Source organism: Toxotes jaculatrix, chromosome 6, assembly GCF_017976425.1.
Source record: "Toxotes jaculatrix isolate fToxJac2 chromosome 6, fToxJac2.pri, whole genome shotgun sequence".
In the NCBI taxonomy this organism is placed as follows: domain Eukaryota; kingdom Metazoa; phylum Chordata; class Actinopteri; family Toxotidae; genus Toxotes; species Toxotes jaculatrix.
Window position 1 is genome coordinate 82,436 of NC_054399.1, and position 19,863 is coordinate 102,298.

The window sequence follows — 19,863 nt, forward strand, 5'->3', positions numbered from 1 at the left end:
GCTGTGTGAAACTGTTATTGTTGCTGTCTGATTGTTAATGTTTGTTGTCCCGTTGTTGTTTGAGAAGGCTGTTTCAGTGACAGTATTCTAATATTTGTTGTATTCTTATGTATGTATTTACTTATCTTGGACTGTAGTGTTTTGTCTTAATACTCAGTGTTTATTGTTCCTGCTCAGGGACTACAGATGAAAATTAGCTGGTAGCTAACTCTGGCATGGCTGAGAGCTATGCACTGTCCCTGTTAAATAAACAAACAAATAAATAAATAAATCAGAGCAATTTTGGACAATGTCTCTCACCCCCTTTACAGCATCTTGGACAGTCTGAGGAGCTCACACAGCAACAGACTGCTGCAGCCCAGATGTTCTAAGGAGCGCTACAGCAAGTCCTTTCTACCTGAGGCCATCAGACTGTATAATACACATGTAGCCTCCAGAACTGTGCTCTGAATTTCACGTGAATTTCACTTAGATTAACTATACTGTGTTTGTTGTGTATGTGTGCTGCTGGGACAAACTAATTTCCCTCTGGGATTAATAAAGTCTATCTATCTATCTATTAGCTGATTAGCCTTAGGCTAGCTTGGTTGCTCCGAGCTAAGTGGCCGGGTTCTCGACCGGCTGACCCGTAGAGTAACCACCTCTTCGCCAAATATGGAAAGTACACTCCCACAAAAATCCAAGATGGCCCAGCTCAAATGCCCATGGTTTGGTCACAAAACCGACTCCCCGAAACCAATGGTTGATGTCACGGGTGCTACGTCCATGTCTTATATAGTCTATGCCACTGACTCATTGTTAGACTCAGTCAGCCTCTCAACCTGCTTATCTTTCTCTTTTTCAACTGGTTTAATGCCAGGCCTGCTGGAAGAGTTTAACATTGTCCCTTCTTACAGCACATATTTTCAGGACTTAGTGCTAAATGTTGGGTGAACGTTCTCATGGAAGTCTAATTTTAATGTTAGATGGTGTTTTGAGCTCCCTGGGTGGAAACAGAATCACCTTGTCAACATTATAAACTGATCTTATATCTTAAAGTATAATTAGTGTTGTAAGTTACACTCTAACGCCAACCTGGTTCTCAGAGGGACATAAGCAAAGAACAAATACATATACACACAGAAGCCAGGGAATAACGTTAGGGAATAAAGAAGAGGGAAAAAAACTTGACAATGAGCAGCTAATTCTAGTGAATTAGAATTAATACAGTAATACAGGGTATCATAATATGTTACCCTGTATTACTGCACTTCCCACTTACCTTGGAGTGTTGATTTGGAGGCATACCCTCAAACTGAAAATGTTTTGCAATTAAGTCAAGCCAAAAGAGGTTAGCTTCTCTACTGAAAATACAACACAAGCACATTATATACACCAGAGTGAGGCCCTTTATTAGTCTCTATGGTTGTTTTATTCTGCTCTTCTTTCATTTTAAACCAAAACATTGTAGTTGTATTGTTTTGATTGCTGCACGGCTTTTAATTGAAAGCTCTGTGTGAAGTGAAAAGCTCCATTTCCACTTTGTCTATGTCCATTTAATCAACAGAAATGAGCGTTCTTAGCTGTAAGCGGATCATGCTTTTGTGGAATTATGACCAAGTGTCCCCTCCTTCCCTCTTTTCTATTTCTGGCCTCCCTGCTCTCTCTTTTTTTGCCATCATTCTATCTACCCTCTATCTCCTCTGCAGGTTTTGGCTTTGTAACATTTGAAATTGAGGATGTGGTGGAGAAAGTCTGCGAGATCCATTTTCATGAAATCAATAATAAAATGGTGAGTGGCTCCCATCGCAAGAATTGTGGAAACTGATACTGGATCCCCATGCACACACACACATATTGACACACACTCACAATACAGCAGTGAAATATTGAGTTATGGTCAGCTGTCTGTTCAGTGCACACAATCACTAACCATGAATTTGTATGATCCCAAAGCACACAAAAGGGCAGAAACTGTCCCTATCTCTGCCCCATTTTTTCGCCAGGATGCTCTTCAAATTAGACTAGAAACAGGGCCCCAATAAAAGGTCACAGGTATGGTTAGTGTATCTACTCCCAACATTTAGCTGATGGCTTAAATGCTAAAGTGCTGTCCAGTGCTTTTTTTTTTTTTGCTTCTTTTTTGTCCATTCATCTAAATCTAAATTGATCCTTATTGGTTTAGACGAGTTCACCATAGCCTTGTTGATCAGATGATCAGAATTCTACACCAACTTAAAGGATTATTTCAGTAATTTGGTGATTTCACTTCTATAAAGACATGGAGACTGTCCAGAGACAGATTTTTTTTAGATGGCCAAAATCAAAGCAGCAGAAGGGAAGATCTCCTTACTTTTTTATATAACTAAAATTGGTGGAGTTCCCCCTAAAGACCAGAACACTTACCAGACACTGCTAAATCAACAAGGCCTACCAGAGGCAACATTTACGGTTGCTGATGAAGCCCAATAGATCTTTTCTTAAGAATCCTTTCAGATGAATCTGGCAATGTTTTTCAATTCAATTCAATTCAATTTTATTTATATAGCGTCTTCCACAATCAAAATTGTCTCAAAGCACTTTACAGAGACCCAGAGCCTGACCCCAGAGCAAGCACTTAAGGCGACAGTGGCAAGGAAAACTCCCTTTTAACAGGAAGAAACCTTGAGCAGAACCTGGCTCAGATGGGGGACCCTCCTGCCAATGGCCGGGCTGGGTGAAAGGAGGAAAAGGAGGAAGATAGGACAGCTAGGAATGGAGGAGAGGGGGAGAAGGACATGAAGCATAATACAGACAATGTGGGTTTGGTATGGTGACTTCTAGACTACAGGTTAGGAAAAGTCTGGCTGGCAGCCAGAAATGGAAAATTGTGGTTCAAATGTTTGTTTTTTATTTCACATCTCTGAATTTCTAGTTCAGCGTTTAGTAATTTGTGATAGTCAAAAGGATATAATTCCACTACAGAAGAGCTTCTCACACATACACCAACACACACACACATCAGAATTCCACACGTGGTCTTCATAGTTATACGGTGATCCTATGCAGCTGTCAAAGTGAGCTCTTTTCCCCCCATTCTTATTATTGTCACTGAGTCAGCATGCATCTGCCATCATCCAAACAACCCTGAGTTGCAGACAGGAGTAAGAAGCCCTGCACATGCTACATATTGATTTTCATATGATAGCACATCACATGCTTTTATTGTTTGGGGAACTCAACAGTGCTGACCGTTGAGTTCTATTTTAGTCAATATCCCCATAGAGAGCCTACAGCCCTGATCATCCTTCCACACCACTATCGACTGGCCTGGTTTAAATTGGGCTACAACATTGTTAACACCAGGAGAAAGAGGGCAGACAAGAAGGGGCAATAAGCAAACAGAGAGAAGAATAAGAAATACAGTTTGGAATCCCAGACCTCGCAGGAATTAATGCTAGGTTCAAACTTGCTCAGTAAAGAAGTAGCAGTGGTTTTAATTTGCTTTTGTTGCTTGTTGTCAGTATGGACTAATATATACTGTGAAATATGCAAAAGGAGTAAGAAACCTGTCCTGAACAACAATTTAAAGCTCAAGGGACATAATGGGCATAATGCCATACCATGCTGGCATTCATGTACCCATCATTCTCATGTGTTTACGTACTAAAACAAACATGGACAGCAACTGCATTGTTGTGCAATGCCATTTGTGCTGTAAGACCAAAAAACTTCACAGTTTGGTTGAGATCCTGGATGGTGAGACCTGGGCAACCCAGCCTTTATTGCCTACAGGAAAAGGAGGAAGATAGGACAGCTGGGAATGGAGGAGAGGAGAAGAAAGACATGCAGCATATAAAACATGATACAAACAGGGTTGGAAGTGGACAATGTTAGAGGGCCAGGATTCAGATTGCAGAACAGTTGGTGGATACTGTGTGCTCACCAGATTACAGTTAGGAAACAGCACAGAAGCAGAGAGCTGTCATTGTTGGTAATTATTTACATTACAGTTGGCACAGAATATTATTCCAAAATTTATCTGAAGCAGAGTGGAACATAAAGCATAGTAATGTGTTAGAAATGGATAATTCTAGACAATAAACAGCGGCAGGTCAGTGGAGCCAGGACAACAGACAGAGAACATGCAGCTCCGGAGCCAGAGATACCTGCAGAAAGGTACAGAGAAAGAGAGACCAGACAAAAACAAACACAGGACTATGGGAGAGAGAGGACACAGAGTTAATGACATGTAATAAAGGCTAATAAATATGAGAGTGGGTCTGAGGAGAGAAAGCGAGAAGAGAAGATGATCATGGGAAGTCCCCCAGCAGCCTAGGCCTATAGCAGCATAACTAAGGGATGGTTCAGTTGCCTGAGCCAGCCCTACTATGGGCTTTATTCTTAACTGTAACAGTATCTATGGAAATAATTGTGACTAATTATAGGTTTAATCATAATAACTGTAACATACATAATAATAACTGTAACTATAATTATAAGCTTTGTCAAACAAAAAAGTTTTAAGCCTAATTTTAAAATTAGAGAGGGTGCCTGCTTCCTGAACCCAAACTGGCAGTTGGTTCCAAAGGAGAGGGGCCTGATAGCTAAAGGCTCGGCCTCCCATTCTAATTTTAGATATTCTGGGAACCATAAGCAAACTTGCATTCTGGGAACCAAGCAATCTATTGGGATAATATGGTACTATCTGACGGAAACGTGGTTACAACCATCCGTTCCAGACGCGGCCGTTAGCATGGAGGGGCTAACTGTTTTCCGGTTGGACAGGAGCCGTGAGCTGACTGGCAAATCCCGCGGTGGTGGTGTATGCATCTATACCAACAACAGATGGTGCAACAACGGTACTGCTATATCCACTCACTGCTCTCAGGATGTAGAGTTTCTGACTGTGAAATGCCGTCCGTTTTACCTGCCCCGGGAATTTAGCAATGTCTACCTCACAGCTGTTTATATCCCCCCCAGCGCTAACACCAGAGAGGCTCTAAACGTTCTCTACCGCTCCATCAGCAACTTGCAAAACACACACCCGGAGGGAGTTTTCATCGTTGCTGGGGACTTTAATCAGGCCAACATGAAAACTGTTCTCCCTAATTTCCACCAATATGTGAATTTTGCAACTAGAGGGAAAAATACACTGGACCTTGCCTACAGCAATATCAAAGAGGCATTCAGAGCAGTACCCCACCCCCACCTCGGCTCCTCCGACCACCTCTCCGTCAGGCTTATTCCAGCATATAGGCCCCTGCTAATCAGAGAGAAACCGTCTGTGAAGCAGGTGAGGGTCTGGCCTGAGGGAGCCATGGAAGCTCTATGGGACTGCTTTGAAAGCACAGACTGGGACATGTTCAGAGCAGCAGCAACACAAGACCAGCACATCAACGTGGAGGAGTATGCAACAACTGTAACAGGATACATACAGAAGTGCATGGAGGATGTCAGTATCATCAGGAACATCACAACCCGGGCCAACCACAAACCCTGGATGACCACAAAGGTGCGTGTTATGTTGAGAGCACGGAACAATGCCTTTAAATCTGGAGACTCGACGGCTCTCAGAACAGCTAGAGCCAACCTCAACCGAGCCATCAGGGCAGCAAAGCGCGCACACGGACGGAAAATCCAGGAATGTTTCCATGACTCCACCAACACCAGGAACATGTGGAAGGGTATCCGGGCCATCACAAATTACAGAGCAGCCCAGGTGCCCCGTAAGGATGATACTGACTTCCTCAATGAACTGAACAAACACTTCAGCAGGTTTGAGGCACTGAACACGACACCAGCACAGAAGGCAGAGCCCCACCCAGATGAACAGGCACTGAAGCTTGAAGCGGTGGCAGTCCGCAGGTCCTTAAAGAATATCAACACCCGGAAGGCAGCAGGACCAGACAATATACCTGGTCGGCTGCTCAAGGAGTGTGCAGACCAGCTGGCCCCGGTTCTGACAGACATTTTCAACAGCTCCTTGAACCAGGGAACTGTGCCATCATGCTACAAGACAGCCACAATTGTGCCAGTACTAAAAAAACCTGCAGTTTCCTGTTTAAATGACTACCGCCCCGTTGCACTCACCCCCATCATGATGAAGTGCTTTGAGAGGCTCATCAGGCAGCACATGGTCACCAAACTCCCTCCCAATTTCAACCCCTGTCAGTTTGCTTTCCGCCCTAACCGCTCAACAGAGGACGCCATCTCCTCTGTTCTCCACCTGAGCTCTCAACATCTGGAGGAGAAAAACACCCATGTGAGAATGCTGTTTGTGGATTTCAGCTCAGCATTCAACACAATCATCCCCCAGAACATGGTGAGCAAACTGACGACACTTGGTTTCAACACCACCCTGTGCAACTGGCTGCTTGACTTCCTCACCAACCGACCCCAGTCTGTCCGGGTGGGGAAGAACACCTCCTCGGTCATCAGGCTGAGCACTGGCTCCCCTCAGGGCTGCATCCTGAGCCCTTTGCTTTTCACTCTGATGACCCACGACTGCGTCTCCAGATCCACTACCAACCACATCATCAAGTATGCGGATGACACAACGGTAGCGGGCCTCATCTGAAACAATGATGACAGAGCGTACAGACAGGAGGTGGAGCAGCTGGTGGACTGGTGCAGAAGTAACAGTCTAATCCTCAACATTGATAAAACGAAGGACATGACTGTGGACTTCCGGAAGAACCAGCCCTGCCACTCCCCACTGCAATTTGACAACACAGCTGTGGAGGTGGTGGGGAGTACCAAGTTCTTCGGTGTACACCTAACAAATAAACTAACCTGGTCTAACAACACCATGTCTCTGGTGAAACGAGCACAGCAGCGTTTACACTTCCTCCGCAGGATGAGGAGATCACACCTCCCCCCTCCCATCCTCTTTTTTTTTATGTTATTCTTATCCTTATTTTTATGGTAACTTATTTTTATGTAACTTTTATACTGCGATCTTCTGAGCTGGTGCAACGTAATCTCGTTCCTAATACGTACCTGAACGTAGAAGGAATGACTATAAAGTTCTCTGAATCTGAATCTATCAGCTCTTGGAGATGTGAAGGAGCCTGGCCATTGAGCGCCTTATATGTAAGGAGAAGGATTTTAAAATCAAATGAAGTGGTCAAAGAGAATCCAAGATAAAGTGACAGTGTTGTGTAAGTCTGTGTTAAAAATGAACCATGTTGTTGATGCTGTAACTAAAATAGTTAACTTCATCAGACAGTTTGTTGCACTTTTGGAGGAAAATGAGACTGAACATTGTGACATAAGCTATCACTCCACCGTCAGGTGGCTCAGCCTGGGCAAAGTGCTGAAAAGTGTCTGGGACCTGAGAGAACAGATTCAGGATTTCTGTGTGAAGAAAGGACATGACATCCCACAGCTTTCAGATACAGACTGGCTGGCAGACCTCAGTTTTGCTGTAGATGTGACTGCATTAATGAATGAACCAAATGTCAAACTGCAATGCAAGGGCGTTTTTGTGCATGAAATGTACAGTGCAGTGAAGGCTTTCATGAGAAAGTTGCAGCGTCTCTCAAGGCAAATAAAGGACAACATTCTCACCCACTTGCTAACTCTAAAGGAAGCCACCCCATCAGCTGATCACCTCCACAGGTACTCATCCATGTTAGAAGCACTGCATGGAAAGTTTTCAAGGCGATTTCAAGATTTCAAAACAGTTGAGAGTGAAATGCACATGGTTTCTTCTTCCTTCAACTGCAGTGTGGGTAATGCACCAAGTGATGTTCAGATGGAACTCATTGACCTGCAGTCTGACACACTTCTGGCAGACTTCAGGTCTGTCTCACTGCTGGACTTTTACTCTTCCCTCAAAGAGGAGAACTTTCCACACTTGAGGAGGCATGCTCAGAAGATTCTAGTTCTCTTTGGATCTACCTATGTATGTGAACAGACATTATCAGTGTTGAAGTTCAACAAATCCACACAGATCCTCTATCACTAATGATCACCTCTCAGCTGTCCTTCACATAGCCACCTCAGACATTCAGCCAGATTTCAGTGCACTTGTTCAAGCCCAAGACCAACTGAATTTTTCTCACTGAAGCGGTAAAATTAAGCGTAAGTTAAAATTGAAATGAAACACTGATTCAGTGATTGTTTTGCAGAAGTTAATGAGCAGAATTAAGTTCAAGTTATCATTGGTGCAGCCTTCTGACACAATTCAGATTTCTCATGTGGCCCCTTGTAAAAATTAATTGCCCACCCCTGGCCTAGGGGCCAGAGAAGGTTGTTGGTAACTTTCACTAGTGCTGTTTCTGTGCCAGGATGTACTCTAAATCCTGATTGAAAAACTTTAAAGTGCTTTAATCCTGGCTGGCATGTTCTCCACCAGCCTTTCACACTGTTGAGGGGTAATCTCCCATTCTTCTTGAATTACTGTCTTCCAAATTCTTTGGTTTCCGCATTGAGACAGACCTTTTGATTATCCACCAAAGATATTCAATGGGGCTCATGTCCGGGGATTGAGCTGGCCATTCTAAGACCTGGATATTGTGCTCCTGCAGCCAAGTTCTACTTGACTTGGATGCGTGGCAAGGGGCATTATCTTGCTGAAACATCCAGTTTCAACCTCGACGGAACAGTGCATGTGCAGAAGGGAGAATTTCGGTTTCGAGAATGGCACAATACTTAGCAGAGTTCAATGTGCCATCACAGACCAACGCCAGAAGCACTCATACATCCCCAAACCATGATACTGCCTCCACCATGCTTGACAGTAGGTACTGTACATGCTGGAGATAATGCCTCACCTGGCCTTCTGCATACCCTCACATTAGCACAAGGAGCATTAAGCTGGAAACTGGACTCTTCCGACCACAGAATCTTCTTCCAGTTCCTGGCTGTCCAGTCCTTGTGTGCTTGGGCCTAGCGGCACCCAGCTAACCTCTGCCTCTCATTGATCAGGGGCTTCTTAACAGTCTTGCAGGGCCTTAAGCCATGATGTAGGACTCGGCCAGGCACAGTGGTGGAGCACTGGACACCAGTTTGATTTGACCACTGTTGCTGAAGCTCACATGATGCCATTCGGCAGTTTTCCCTGCACATGCGGATCAGGATGCAATCATTTCTCGCTGAAGATACTCTTGGATGCCCAGATCTTGGTTTGTCTGTCTGTATTTCTGCATTGTGTATCCAACTTCTGAAGGGCTGCATCTGCACTTTCTGGCTATCTGGCGGCAGCTGTATCCTTCCTGGCTGAGAGTCTTTATCTTTAGGTGTGTTTTTTGTGTTAAGTTCCTTGTTTTAGATCTGAAGAACTTTCAAATGTGCTGACTTTATATGGACACAAAGCACCCTAACAAAAATTGTCTTCAATGAAAAGGATGATCTTCATTAGTGGGTCTGTGGTACCACAATACTCATTCATTTCATTCATTTTCTACCGCTTCCGTCAGGGTCACGGGGGAGCTGGAGCCTATCCCAGCTGACTGGGGCGAGAGGCGGGGTACACCCTGGACTGGTCGCCAGTCAATCGCAGGGCTGACAGACAACAACACACGCACACACTCACACCTACAGGCAATTTAGAGTAGTCAATTAACCTAACCCTTTTGGGATTGTGGGAGAGTACCTATGGAGAGAACCCACGCAGGCACAGAGAGAACATGCAAACTCAGAAGAGCCCGAGTTCGAACCTGGAACCCTCTTGCTGTGAGGCGACAGTGCTAACCACTGCACCAACGTGCCACCCACCACAATATTCCAAATTTCTTAAGTATTTATGGAGCGCATCAATTTTAAGTTTTTAATGGCTGATTTTAGGATTACACTTGCTTCAGTTTGCCATGACTTTTTTGAAACTTCAAGGACTTCAGGATCCATGCTTGTTTGGCTGGGCCTCAGTTTCAGCAGACTGCTGTAGCTGCTTGAACATCCTCCAAAATGCAGGAAACAGGCAGGCGGTCAAAACAGGCAGGATAAACAGACTGTTGGAAAACTACTACTGGTGAGGAACATTATAGACAATCTGGCTGGGTAAGTGAAAATAGACTAGTCACAATGACTAACGGCTGTATGGAAACCTGTGGAAGTTCGAATGTGGTTGAAATGAACAGACAGGCAATTCAATTCAATTCAATTTTATTTATATAGCGCCTTCCACAATCAAAATTGTCTCAAAGCGCCTTACAGAGACCCAGAGCCTGACCCCAGAGCAAGCACTTAAGGCGACAGTGGCAAGGAAAACTCCCTTTTAACAGGAAGAAACCTTGAGCAGAGCCTGGCTCATAAGGGGGACCCTCCTGCCGATGGCCGGGCTGGGTGAAAGGAGGAAAAGGAGGAAGATAGGACAGCTAGGAATGGAGGAGAGGGGGAGAAAGACATGCAGCATAATACAGACAATGTGGGTCAGTATTTAGATTACAGTTAGTGAACAGTTATTGGATAATGTGTGCTCAGCAGATTAGAATTATGAAACAGAGCACGGAGGCAAAAAGCTGTCATGACTGGTAATTATTTACATTACAGTTTGCAAAGAATATTAATCAAATACTTATCTGTAGCAGAACGGAACATTAAACATGTTAGAAATAGATCATTGTAAACAATAAACAGCAGCAGGTGGGTGGAGCCAGGACCATAGGACATGCAGCTCCGGAGCCAGAGGTACCTGCAGTAAGGTACAGAGAAAGAGAGACCAGAGAGAAACAAACACAGGACTACGGGACAGAGAGGACACAGAGTTAATGACATGTAATAAAGGCTAATAAATTTGAGAGTGGGTCTGAGGAGAGAAAGAGAAAGAAGAAGAAGTGCGCAGTAAATCATGGGATGTCCCCCAGCAGCCTAGGCCTATAGCAGCATAACTAGGGGATGATTCAGTTGCCTGAGCCAGCCCTACTAAGAGCTATATCCTTAACTGTAACAGTGTCTATAGAGATAATTGTGACTAACTATAAGTTTAATAAATAACTAGGACTGTAACTACAACTAATTATAAGCTTTATCAAACAAGAAGGTTTTAAGCTTCGTTTTAAAATTAGAGAGGGTGTCTGCTTCCCGAACCCAAACTGGCAGTTGGTTCCATAGGAGAGGGGCCTGATAGCTAAAGGCTCGGCCTCCCATTCTACTTTTAGAGATTTTGGGAACCATAAGCAAACCTGCATTCTGGGAACGAAGCAATCTGTTAGGATGATATGGTACTATCAGCTCTTTGAGATATGAAGGAGCCTGGCCATTGAGGGCCTTATATGTAAGGAGAAGGATTTTAAAATCAATTCTGGATTTTACAGGAAGCCAATGAAGAGAAGTTAGTACAGGAGTAATGTGATCTCTCTTGCTAATTCCAGTCAGTACTCTCGCTGCAGCATTTTGGATCAGCTGGAGGCTTTTTAGAGAGTTAACTGGACATCCTGATAATAGGGAATTACAGTAGTCCAGCCTAGAAGTAACAAAAGCATGGACTAATTTTTCAGCATCACTCTGCGACAGAATGTTCCTAATCTTACTGATATTGCGCAGGTGAAAGAAGGCGGTCCTAGAGACTTGTTTTATATGTGAGTTAAAGGACAGATCCTGATCAAAAATAACTCCAAGGTTCCTCACAGTCGTACTGGAGGCTAAATTAATGCCATCCAGAGTAACTATATGATTAGATAAACAGTTTCTGAGGTGTTTGGGACCAAACAAAATAACCTCAGTTTTGTCTGAATTCAGAAGAAGAAAGTTACAGGTCATCCAGGCCTTTATGTCTTTAAGACATGCCTGAAGTATGGTTAACTGATCTGTTTCGTCTGGTTTCATAGATAAATATAGCTGGGTATCATCCGCATAGCAATGGAAATTTATTCCATGCTTCCTGATAATATTGCCTAGGGGAAGCATGTATAAGGTGAACAGTATCGGTCCAAGCACAGAACCCTGTGGAACTCCATGACTTACTCTGGTATATATGGAGGGATCATCATTAACATGAACAAACTGGTATCTATCTGATAGATATGATTTAAACCAGCCTAGTGCTGTTCCTTTAATCCCAATAACATGTTCCAATCTATCCAATAGGATATTATGATCAATGGTGTCAAATGCAGCACTAAGATCTAGCAGGACAAGTATAGAGACGAGTCCATTATTTGATGCTATAAGAAGGTCGTTGGTAACTTTCACCAGTGCTGTCTCTGTGCTATGATGAACTCTAAATCCTGACTGAAAAACTTCAAACAAACCGTTCCTATGTAGATGGTCACACAACTGAGTTGCAACAGCCTTTTCAAGAATTTTAGTATTAAAGGGGAGATTGGATATAGGTCTATAGTTTGCCAAAATGTCAGAGTCCAGAGAAGGCTTTTTAAGTAAAGGTTTGATAACTACAACCTTAAAAGCCTGTGGGACATATCCTGTAACCAACGAGAGATTTATCTGATCTAATATGTGAGTGCCAATCAAAGGCAACACATCTTTAAGAAGTCTGGTCGGGATAGGATCCAAAAGACATGTTGATGATTTAGATTTAGAAACTATTGAAGTCAATTCAGCTAGATCTATGGGAGAGAAACAGTCTAACGACAAATCAGGACTGGCAGACATTTCTAAAGATGCTGTTCTAGACATACCTACATCATTAACAGTTGTAGGCAGGATGAGATGGATTCTGTCTCTAATGTCTACTATTTTGTTGCTAAAGAAGCTCATAAAGTCATTACTAGTGAGAGCTAGAGGGATGGATGGTACAACAGAGCTATGGCTCTTTGTCAGCCTGGCTACAGTGCTGAAAAGAAACCTAGGGTTGTTCTTGTTTTCCTCTATTAATGATGAGTAATAGGCAGTTCTTGCCTTACGAAGGGCTTTTTTATACGTTATAAAGCTGTCTTTCCAGGCTAGGCGGAATTCCTCTAAATTAGTGGATAACCATTTCCTTTCCAGCTTTCGTGATATCTGCTTTAAAGTACGTATTTGTGAATTGTATCATGGAGCTAGCTTCCTCTGATTACTGACCTTCTTTTTCAAAGGGGCAACAGAGTCAAGGGTTGAACGCAATGAAGCAGCAGTATTATCAACTAGATGGTCTATATCTGCTGGAGTAACGTTTAGGCCATTGCCCTCTGTAAAACTGGCACATGGCAGCGGAGATAATAAAGATGGAATAGCTTACTTATATTTGATAACAGCATTATCAGACAGAAATCTACAGTAGTTAATTTTTTTCTCAGATGCTGTGCAGTTCATTATTGTAAATTCAAATGTTACTAAAGAATGATCAGATAAAACAGGGTTCTGAGGGAATACTGTCAAATATTCAGCTTCTATGCCATAGGTTAGTACAAGATCAAGGGTGTGATTAAAACAGTGAGTTGGTTTGTTAACATTTTGTAAAAAGCCAATTGAGTCTAATACTGAATAGAAAGCAGTCTTAAGGCTGTCATTGTGGGTATCGACATGAATATTAAAGTCGCCCACTATAATTACTCTATCCGTACTAAGCACTAAATCAGATAAAAATTCAGTGAATTCAGACAAAAACTCTGAGTAAGCAGCAGGTAGACGATACACCACAGCAAATAGTACTGGTTTTTCTGTCTTCCAATTTGGATGTGAGAGGCTGAGGATAAGGCTTTCAAATGTACTATATTTCGGCTTAGGTCTAGGATTAATTAGTAAACTTGAGTGGTAGATTGCTGCCACTCCTCCTCCTCGGCCTGTGCCTCGAGGAATGTGATAATTAATATGACTAGCAGGGGTTGACTCATTTAGACTGACATACTCTTCCTCCTGCAGCCAGGTCTCAGTCAGACAGAATAAATCAATCTGCTGATCCATTATCAAATCATTCACTAACAGAGATTTAGACAAGAGAGATCTAATGTTTAATAGCCCACATCTGATTGTGGTGTTTTTAGGTTCAGATGCTTTTGTAGTATAAATTTTTTTGAGGTTTTTATGAGTAACACCTCTTGCATTTTTTAATTTATGCACTTTTTGTTGACGGGGAGCAGACACAGTCTCTATAGGGTAAAGGGAATCGTTAGAATGGTAGGAATAATAAGAATCATGAGAATCATGGGTGGGTGACAGCTCTAGAGAAACTGCAGAGAAGCGTGTAGGACTGCAACTCTGCATCCTGGTCTCAACTCTGGGTTGTCATGACTTTGGTTTTCTAATGAAATCTGTCATATTTCTAGATATGAGAGCTGCACCATCCAAAGTTGGATGGATGCCGTCTCTCCTAATCAGACCAGGTTTTCCCCAAAAAGTTTTCCAGTTATCAATGAAGGCCACGTCGTTTGCTGGACACCACCTAGACAGCCAGCGACGGAATGAAGACATGCGGCTAAACATGTCATCACTGGTCAAATCGGGCAGGGGTCCAGAGAACACTACAGAGTCCGACATTGTTTTGGCAAAGTTACACACCGACTCCACATTAATTTTAGTGACCTCCAATTGGCGTAACCGGGTGTCATTACCGCCGACGTGAATAACGATCTTACCAAATCTACGTTTATCCTTAGCCAGCAGTTTTAAATACGATTCAACGTCGCCCGCTCTGGCCCCAGGGATGCATTTAACTATGGTCGGTGGAGTCTCTAACTTCACATTTCGCAAAATGGAGCTGCCAATAACCAGAGTTTTTTCCTCAGCGGGTGTGTCGCTGATTGGGGAAAATCTGTTTGAAACATGAAGCGGTTGATGGTGAACCGCAGGCCGTTGTTTCATGCTATGTTTCCTTCGGACTGCCACCCAGCCGCCCTGGCTTCCCGGCTGCTCGGGAGCTGCCGGGGAACGGCTGACAGGAGCTAACGTAGGACGGCTAGCTGTAGCTAATTTAGGCTGGTCCGCATCAGCTACAGGGGACTGACTAGCTAGCGCTGCTGCGGGGCGATTATCTATGGTGCGGAGCCGAGCCTCTACTTCCCTAAGTCTCGCCTCCAATGCTACAAAAATGCTACATTTATTACACATACCATTATCACTAAAGGAGGCAGAGGAGTAACTAAACATCTCACACACCGTGCAAGAGAGAGGAGAGACAGCAGGAGAGAGAGAAGCCATTGCTAACAGCTAAGCTAGCGGACCAGAGATAGAGTGATTAGAGTGTAGTGTTAGATTCCGAGGGACACGTGCACCACAGATGTTTAACTAAAGCAATATACGTGTACAGGAATTCAGAGATTGACCACAGAACACGGCAAAGTAAGGGTTGATTAATAAACTAGGATAACACTCGTAACACCACAGTGCAGAAGCAGCAAACAGGAAGTGACATAATACGTTACCACCACGTAGACTGTACAAAATTAACAGGACCACAGCATCATGGCAATTCCAATTGTCCAGTGCACTCTCACTCCACAGTCATTATTTTCTCACCATTCCTCATGTTTATCTGCTTGTATATCTTCCTTGGCCATGATACAAATAATGTCATGATGTGATGCATGGTTATCACTGGCCATTCATGAGCATGTATTTCACACTCCAAACAATAATTTCTGCAGCACTGAAAGGCTAACAATACAATTCCCTGTTGGAAATCTCATTAATTGTTCATCTCTCTCATTTCTAATTCTGTAGCTTTGTACCATACTTTGCTACCATCCTCTTTATAGCAGGCATGTCTGACCAGCTTTCCTTTAAGCTCCACCTATTGAGTTGCCTTGTGTTAAACAAGACAAGCGACTAATTGTTCTGGGCAGCTCCCACTGGTCAGCAGTAGCAGACTGCTTCACTGTACTGTGTATATTATCTTCAAAGATCCAAATAAACGAAGGGCACAGTAGATGTAGCAAGAGTGAAACATTGTAGATTACAAGGTGATTCATGGTAATTCATGCATTCGTCATTTAAATTATGTTACTTCATGTTACTAATATGTGTTCTAATGCTAAAAACTAACAGTGTGGCTAGAAGCTGAACACAAATCTGGCCCCTGTTACATGTTTTTGCATACTGGTGTATTAATGAGTTCACTGTGTTTGTGTCAGTGTACTAATTTCACTATTTCTTTGTTTTTTTATTATCAGCATATGTTTTGGATTATTTTGACCTTATTTACATTAGATTTTTGAGTTGGTCTAGAAGGCCAGAAAATTCAGGGGGCATGCAAAAGTCTTTCAAAAGACATCTCCAAGACTCAAAAGAAGAGCTCAAAAATGTCAGAAGACTTTCTTCTTCTTGACCTTTTCCACTTTTAAGGTGAGCCCCAGCCACACTAAGCCACCTACTTACATCAAGTGAGGTAGACGGCAGGTTGATTTGATTTATACTGTATTTCATTTATTTTTCCCACATAAGCACAGTTATATTGTAACTATGACTTACGCTTGTCCTATAAGTCTTTGGTCTCAGCTGGTTATTATCCAACTCTTTGCTCTGACCTTCCCTAAAGTTCTCTGATACTGGTCTTCACATAAATTGTCAGACTTGCTCTCCACTTCTCCCCAAACCTGATCCCTTAGCACCAGCACACCACAAGGTTGCATGCTGAGTCTCCTCCTATATTCTCTTTACACACAAAACTCCATGCCCACACAACCTACAAATATAACCTTTAAATGTAATGATGACACCACAGTGGTGGAACCAATCTCAAACTGCCTGTGACAAGAGAAGTAGAGGTGGACCTAGAGGAATACTCATCTTCTGTCCTCAGGTTCATCTCAAAATGTGTTGAGGATGTCACTATCACCAAGACAGTGACCATCCACCCAAACCAAAAACCCTGGTAGAATGTAGAGGTCAGATCACTGCTGAAAGCCAGGGATGCTGCATTCAGGTCAGGTGATACGGCAGCTCTCAGAGTAGTGAGGAGATAGCTGACAGTGGGCATCAAGTTTTTTTTTTTCAAGATGGCGCCGCGTGAGTGGCGTCCAGTTACAGCAGCTCTGTACCTTTCTACCTCTTTTTAGTGTTTTTTATAATTTTTAGCATACTTTTTGTTACCAGTTTTTTATCACACCGACACTTTAAGCAAAGGTGCAGCTATGGATGGTCTTTTTGTGATTCTTGTAGCTTGCGCTTTGCTGTTTTTGGAACTTTTTGGTGTGGCTGTGAGGAACACACACAGCCACTGGACCCCATTCAACCACGGCTCCATTGTTTACACCCGGGAGCAACTGTTGGCCCTGCGCCACACACCTCTTCTCTGCACTGTGAGACCGGAGATCCCCCAGGAGCTACGAAGGAGGAAACGTGGATGCAGATCGGGAGTTAAGCGCAGGGAGCGGAAAAGACGGTATAAACCATGTTTACCGTCTATCATCATGGGGAACGTAAGATCTCTCCCCAACAAGATGGAAGAGCTTACGGCGCTGACCCGACTGCAGAGGGAGTACAGAGAATGCAGCCTCATGTGTTTCACTGAGACGTGGCTGAACGAACTTTCTCCGGACTCACACGTCACTCTGGACGGTTTCCAACTTCTTCGAGCCGACAGGAGCTCAGCTGAGAGCGGTAAGAAGAAAGGAGGGGGGATAGCGATGTTTGTAAATGAGAGATGGTGCCACCCGGGACATATTACTGTGAAGGAGCAGGTCTGCACCAGAGACTTGGAGCTGTTAGCGGTTAGCATGCGCCCATTCTATCTGCCGAGGGAGATTTCACACGTGATTGCTGTGACTGTTTAGATTCATCCCTCGGCTGTCGCTGCTGCAGCTACAGATCAGATCCACACCATCATCTCTGATCTCCAGAACCAGCACCCTCAAGCCCTCATCCTCATATCCGGTGACTTTAATCATGCTTCCCTTTCATCTGCTCTCCCTACCTTCACCCAGTATGTGAAATGCTGCACCAGAGACAATAAAACTTTGGACCTACTGTATGCAAACATCAAGGATGCATACACAGCTTCCCCCCTCCCCCCGCTGGGTCGTTCTGATCACAACCTTGTCCATTTGGTCACAGACTACACCCCTGCGGTGATCAAACAACGACCTGTGAAGAGGCCTGTGAAACAATGGACTGAGGAGAGCAGTGCTAGACTCAGACTGGGATGCACTCTGCAGCCCCCATGGCGATGACATCAACAGCATGACCCACTGCATCACGGACTATATCAACTTCTGTGTGGAAAACACTGTGCCCTCCAAGATGGTACGGTGTTTTGCCAACAACAAACCCTGGGTGACCCCTGAGATTAAGGCTCTTCTGAATGAGAAGAAGAGGGTCTTCAGCTCAGGGGACAAGGAGGAACTGAGGAGAGTCCAGAAGGATCTTCGGGTGAAGATCAGGCAAGGGAAGGAACAGTACAGGAGGAAACTGGAGAAGAGCCTGGAGCAGAACAACGCCAGAGAGGTCTGGAGAGGACTGCAGACCATCACAGGCCATGGGAAGGGAGTGGGGAGAGAACAGGCTGGCGGGGACAAGGACTGGGCGGACCAACTGAATCTGTTTTTCAACAGATTTGATTTGGCCTCCTCTTCCTCCTCCTCCCCTCCCCCCCTTTCCTCCTCCTCTTCCTCCTCCTCTTCCTCCCTCCCCTCCTCCTCCTCCTCTCCCTCTCCCTCCTCCTCCTTCACCTCCCCTGCCACCTCCTCTCCCCCTCCCCCCCCATTCCTCAGCCTGCCACCCTCAACACCTGATGACTGCCCCCTCATCAGAACACCAGCCCCACTGAGAGATTCTCCTACGACCACCCCACCACCCCCCCTCTCCATAACTGACAATCAGGTGAGGAGTCAGCTTAAGAAGATCAAGGCAAGGAAGGCCCCAGGCCCGGACGGGATCAGCCCTCGACTCCTGAAGGACTGTGCTGATCAGCTCTGCGGCGTGTTCAGTCACATGTTCAACTTGAGCCTGAGACTGGAGAAGGTCCCGGCCTTGTGGAAAACCTCCTGTGTGGTTCCGGTCCCGAAGACATTGCGTCCAAAGGAGCCAAACCACTTCAGGCCTGTTGCTCTGACGTCTCATCTAATGAAGACTATGGAGAGGATCATCCTGAGGCAGCTGCGAGAGATTGTGGGCTCACAACTAGATCCTCTGCAGTTTGCTTATCAGACGGGGATAGGGGTGGACGACGCAGTGACCTACCTGCTGCACAGATCACTGCTACACCTGGAGGACAGCGGGAGTGCTGTGAGGGTCATGTTCTTTGACTTCTCCAGTGCTTTTAACACAATCCAGCCGTCACTGCTCAGTGTGAAGATGGAGAACATGGGAGTGGACCAACGCCTGGCTGCATGGACAAAAGACTATCTCACAGACAGACCACAGTATGTGAGGCTGCATCACTGTGTGTCTGATGTGGTGCTGTGCAGTACAGGAGCCCCTCAGGGTACCGTGCTCTCCCCCTTCCTCTTCACACTGTACACCTCGGACTTCACCTACAACACCACCCACTGCCACATCCAGAAGTTCTTGGATGACACAGCTGTCGTTGGCTGTGTTTCTGAGGGAAATGACCTGGAATACAGGAAGGTCATCAAGGACTTTGCCTGCTGGAGTGAGCTCAACCAGCTGCAGCTCAACACGAGCAAGACAAAGGAGATGATCATCAACTTCCAGAGGAAAGGACATCACCTCACTTCGGTGAACATCCAGGGATTGGACATCGAGCTGGTGGACAGCTACAAATTCCTGGGTGTTCACCTAAACAATAAACTGGACTGGACTGACCACACCCATGACCTCTACAAGAAGGGACAGAGTCGACTCCACCTGCTGAGGAGGTTGAGGTCCTTCGGAGTGTGCAGGCCTCTGCTCAGGACTTTTTATGACTCTGTGATGGCCTCAGCCATTTTTTATGCTGTTGTCTGCTGGAGAGGGGGCAGTACAGACAGGGACAGGGGAAAGCTCAACAGACTGATACGGAGAGCAAGCTCTGTCCTGGACTGTCCTCTGGACTCTGTGGAGGAAGTAGGGGAGAGAAGGATGTTGGCTAAGCTGACATCCATCATGGACAACACCTCCCACCCCCTACATGACACTGTGGGGTCC

At 44.7% G+C, this 19,863-nt stretch overlaps 1 protein-coding gene across 1 annotated transcript in view; it reads left to right on the forward strand.

Annotated features, from left to right (window-relative positions):
- Positions 1-1,548: 1,548 nt before the first annotated feature.
- LOC121183309 (RNA-binding protein Musashi homolog 2-like) overlaps positions 1,549-19,863 on the forward strand; it is a 92,292-nt gene continuing 73,977 nt past the window's right edge. Inside the window, exons 1-2 of the mRNA XM_041040331.1 lie at positions 1,549-1,564; positions 1,689-1,771. Of these exons, the coding sequence (XP_040896265.1) occupies positions 1,549-1,564; positions 1,689-1,771 (99 nt within the window). The remainder of the gene's footprint in view (positions 1,565-1,688; positions 1,772-19,863) is intronic.